Source organism: Salmo salar, chromosome ssa04 (assembly GCF_905237065.1).
Source record: "Salmo salar chromosome ssa04, Ssal_v3.1, whole genome shotgun sequence".
Taxonomy (NCBI): domain Eukaryota; kingdom Metazoa; phylum Chordata; class Actinopteri; order Salmoniformes; family Salmonidae; genus Salmo; species Salmo salar.
The window spans coordinates 3,986,524-3,991,523 of record NC_059445.1 but is presented as its reverse complement, the minus strand read 5'-3'; the positions used below and the strand labels follow the sequence as shown (position 1 = coordinate 3,991,523).

Sequence of the window (5,000 nt, the reverse complement as noted above, 5' to 3'; positions counted from 1 at the left end):
AGGGAGATAAAGGGTAGACAGTAGAAGAGGATTCAGTTGGTCTTTTGTAGAAATTTGGAGTTAAAGGTTTTGATCATGTCTTGGTTCCAGTTCCTCCCTCTCTCCCCTTCCCTCCCTCTTCTCTCCCCCTTCCCCTCCCTCCCTCTTCTCTCCCCCTTCCCCTCCCTCCCTCTCCTCTCTCCCTTCCCCTCCCTCCCTCTCCTCTCTCCCTTCCCCTCCCTCCCTCCCCTCCCTCCCTCCCTCCCTCCCTCCCTCTCCTCCCTCCCTCCCTCCCTCCCTCCCTCCTCTCCTCTCCCTTCCCCTCCTCCCTCCCCCTCTCCTCTCTCCCTCCCCTCCCTCCCTCTCCTCTCTCCCTTCCCCTCCCTCCCTCTCCTCTCTCCCCTCCCCTCCCTCCCTCTCCTCTCTCCCTCCCTCTCCTCTCTCCCCTCTCTCTCCCTTCCCCTCCCTCCCTCTCCTCTCTCCCTTCCCCTCCCTCCCTCTCCTCTCTCCCTTCCCTCCCTCCCTCTCCTCTCTCCCTCCCCTCCCTCCCTCCCTCCCTCCCTCTCCTCTCTCCCCTTCCCCTCCCTCCCTCTCCTCTCTCCCCTTCCCCTCCCTCCCTCTCCTCCCTCCCTCCCTCTCCTCCCTCCCTTCCTCTCTCTCCCTCTCCTCTATCCTACCCTCCTCCTCTCTTCCCTCACCGACTGTTGCAGTTTGGAAGTGATTGTTTTGGTCCTGTCTGGGTCCCAGATAACGATGTCAGCGTCAGAACCCACAGCGATGCGTCCCTTCCGGGGGTACAGGTTGAAGATCTTAGCTGCGTTGGTGCTGGTCACCGCCACAAACTGGTTCTCATCCATCTTACCCATGGCCTGAGAGAAGAGAGGAGGAGGATGAGAGGAGGAGAGAGCGAGGAGGAGGAGGAGAGAGCGAAGAGGAGGAGGAGGAGGGGGAGGAGAGAGAAGGAAGAGGAGGACAGAGAGAGAGAGAGGAGGAGGAGGAGAGAGCAAAGAGGAGGAGGAGGAGAGAGAGGACGAGGAGGAGGAGGAGAGAGAAGGAAGAGGAGAGAGAAGACACACCTTTAGACCAGGGTACACACACACACACACACACACACACACACACACACACACACACTCTCTCTCTCTCACCACAGCCTTGTCCCAGACGAAGCCCATTCTCTCCTCGATACCGTTGGTTCCTTCGGGGATCAGGGTGAAGTCATCTTTTCCCATGGCCTTCTGGGACGTGCTGTAAGCGCAGTGGGCACTGCCCACCACCTGCAGGTCCCCGCTGTCACAAAACATCAACACAATGTTAGAATAATGTATAAATTACTTTTAAAGAGAGAGAGAGAGACAGAGAGAGAGACGATGGGGAGAGAGAGAGAGAGAGAGAGAGGGGAGGAGAGATGGGGAGAGAGAGAGAGAGACAGAGAGAGAGAGGGGAGAGAGAAGTGAGCAGAAGACAGAAAGGTAGAGAGAGAAAAACGTGACGGAAAAAGATAATTATCATTACAGCACATAGAGTAGGTATGTTTTAATTTACCAGTGTGCAGCATATCATTATAATACACGTCAGAGAACATTAGGTAGAGAAAGAGGAAGAGAGGGAGAGAGAGGCAAGAGAGACAGAGAGAGATGGAGAAGAAGAGAGCGGTGAAAAGGAGGTAGAGAGAGAGACAGAGAGAAGAAAGATAAGGGAGACAGGGAGGGAGAGAAAACAGAGAGAGAGAGAAACGGAGAGAGGATAAACTGATACTTTTATTGTTCTCCTTTGTCTCCTAAGAACCTAATAATACTACATGTCTGTTCAGCAGAACCTCACAGAGAACCACACCATCATACTAGCATGGTGACAGCTAGACCCGCCTGGAACGGAGGGAGGGAGGGAGGGAGGAAGGGAGGGAGAGGGGAGGGAGGGAGGGAGGGAGGGGAGGGAGGGAGGGGGGATGTAGGGAGGTAGAAAGACAGGGAGAAAGGAAGGGAGGGAGGGGGGGAAAGGGAGGGAAAAGAGAGGGAGGAAGGAAGATGTAGGGAGGGAGAAAGACAGGGAGGCAGGAAGGGAGGGAGGGGGAGAGGGAGGAGGAAGAGGAGGGAGAGGTCTGTAGCCAAGGCAACATACATTTTTTGGTTTCTGTACTATTTTTGGAATCAGGGACAGAGAAAGGTGCACAGCGGGTGGTGTGCGTGTGTGTGGGGGGGGACGTTAGAGGGATTCTGCCATGTCATAAAGAGATAATGGAGGGGATGACCGATCTCATTCAGCTCTCTCTCTCTCTCTCTCTCTCTCTCTCTCTCTCTCTCTCTCTCTCTCTCTCTCTCTCTCTCTCTCTCTCTCTCTCTCTCTCTCTCTCTCTGTCTCTCTCTCTCTCTCTCTCTCTCTCTCTCTCTCTCTCTCTCTCTCTCTCTGTATTTTCCCCTGAATGCGTGCCTGCATGTGTATGTGTGTGTGTGTGTGTGTGTGCGTGTGTGTGTGTGTGTGCGTGTGTGTGTGTGTGTGTGTGTGTGTGTGTGTGTGTGTGTGTGCGTGTGTGTGCGTGTGCGCGTGTGCGCGTGTGCGTGTGTGTGTGTGTGTGTGTGTGTGTGTGTGTGTGTGTGTGTGTGTGTGTGTGTGTGTGTGTGTGTGTGGTCCTACCAGGCCAGCAGGTTGTGGAGGTGTTCTGGGGTGGTGGGGTCGGGGCTGAGCGGCGGTGATGTCACGTAGGCGGCGGCCTTGGCCCAGTTCTTGCTCCAATAGTGCGATCCGTCTGTGGCCAGGCTGGCTGTGATTGGCTCCCCAAACACAACGGAACCTGGTGGGAGGAGCCAACAACAGAACAGGTGAACATACCACAGCTGTATTCGCTAGAAAACAGAAGACAAAAAAATGAAATTGATTTGTCCAACAAAAAACTCTGGTATCTGCTGCCAGAGTTTCGGTTGCAGAACATTTTGCTAAAGCTAAGATTGACTTTGAATTTGGACTGAGTGACAGACAGACAGACAGACAGACAGACAGACAGACAGACAGACAGACAGACAGACAGACAGACAGACAGACAGACAGACAGACAGACAGACAGACAGACAGACAGACAGACAGACAGACCTCTCCTCCTGGCCTGGGTAATGGTGTCGGCAGCAGTCTTGCTCATCACCTTGGTGACGTAGACAGGACAGTTGACTCTGTTGCCGATGGTGATGGCACGGAACACTGCCTCCGCCTCCAGCTGTACCACAACACAACACATGTTAGGAAATGGACACACACACACACACACACATAAGAACACACACACTCAAATCACCTCTTCAGGGTGACTCAGGGGGTGTCCCTCAGGTCCAGTGATTCCCATGCTGAGGACCTTCCTCTGTTCCTGGATCAGAATAAACATCATCACCATCATCACCATCATAATTATCATAAATATAATTATCATCACATTTATCATATTTATCAGAATTATAATATTTAGCATAATTATAATAGTTGTCATATTTTTCATAATTATCATAATTATCATAAATATAATATTTATCATATGTATCATTATTGTAATATTTATCATATGTATCATTATTATAATATGTATCATATTTATCATAAGTATAATAAAAAATATTATTTTTCAGAATTATCATAGTTATTATTATCATCTTCATCCTCCCATAATGTAATCATCATCATCATAATAACTGTACACAGTCAGACCTTATTTTTAATGTGTTACGACTGGGTTATAATGGGGTTATGACTGTACGACTGGGTTATAATGGGGTTATGACTGTAGGACTGGGTTATAATGGGGTTATGGCTGTAGGACTGGGTTATAATGGGGTTATGACTGTAGGACTGGGTTATAATGGGGTTATGGCTGTAGGACTGGGTTATAATGGGGTTATGACTGTAGGACTGGGTTATAATGGGTTTATGACTGTAGGACTGGGTTATAATGAGGTTATGACTGTAGGACTGGGTTATAATGGGATTATGACTGTAGGACTGGGTTATAATGGGGTTATGACTGTAGGACTGGGTTATAATGGGTTTATGACTGTAGGACTGGGTTATAATGAGGTTATGACTGTAGGACTGGGTTATAATGGGATTATGGACTGGGTTATAATGGGATTATGACTGTAGGACTGGGTTATAATGGGATTATGACTGTAGGACTGGGTTATAATGGGTTTATGACTGTAGAACTGGGTTATAATGGGGTTATGACTGTAGGACTGGGTTATAATGGGTTTATGAATGTAGGACTGGGTTATAATGAGGTTATGACTGTAGGACTGGGTTATAATGGGTTTATGACTGTAGAACTGGGTTATAATGGGGTTATGACTGTAGGACTGGGTTATAATGGGTTTATGACTGTAGGACTGGGTTATAATGGGGTTATGACTGTAGGACTGGGTTATAATGGGGTTATGACTGTGGACTGGTTATAATGGGTTGACTTAGGACTGGTTATAATGGGGTTGTGACTGTAGGACTGGGTTATAATGGGGTTATGACTGTAGGACTGGGTTATAATGGGGTTATGACTGTAGGACTGGGTACCTGAGCAATGAGGTCTCCGTTCTCAGCATGCAGCATCACCACAGCTCCCAACTCCTTCAGGAAGGAGAACACCTCGTACAACTAAGAGAGACACAGAGAGAGAGAGAGGGAGGGAGGGGAGAGGGAGAGAGGGAGGGGAGATGGCAAGAGGGAAGGGAGATGGAGAGAGAGAGAGGGGGAGAGAGGGGAGATGGAGAGAGGGGGTGGAGAGGAGAGGAAAGAGAGCGAGTGGGGAGAGAGAGGGGGAGAAGGGGAGAGCAAGGAGAGGGGGAGGGAGGAAAGAGAGAAGAGGAGAGAGAGAGAGAGAGAGAGAGAGAGAGAGAGAGAGGGGGGGGCGAGAGAGTGAGTTGTGAGCGGGAGAGAGAGAGAAGAGAGCAGAAAGGTAGAGAGAGAAGAGAGAAGAGAGCAGAAGACAAAGGTAGAGAGAGAGAGGAGGGATGGTAAGAGATAATTATCATTACAGCACATAGAGTCGG

The 5,000-nt window shown here is 49.8% G+C and overlaps 1 protein-coding gene across 1 annotated transcript in view; it reads right to left on the bottom strand.

The window, feature by feature from the left end:
- Positions 1–5,000, bottom strand: part of LOC106594358 (dihydropyrimidinase-related protein 1) — a 15,801-nt gene that overhangs the window by 4,168 nt on the left and 6,633 nt on the right. The window contains 6 exon segments of the mRNA XM_045716324.1: positions 678–848; positions 1,128–1,269; positions 2,614–2,770; positions 3,067–3,187; positions 3,266–3,334; positions 4,525–4,605. Of these exon segments, the coding sequence (XP_045572280.1) occupies positions 678–848; positions 1,128–1,269; positions 2,614–2,770; positions 3,067–3,187; positions 3,266–3,334; positions 4,525–4,605 (741 nt within the window).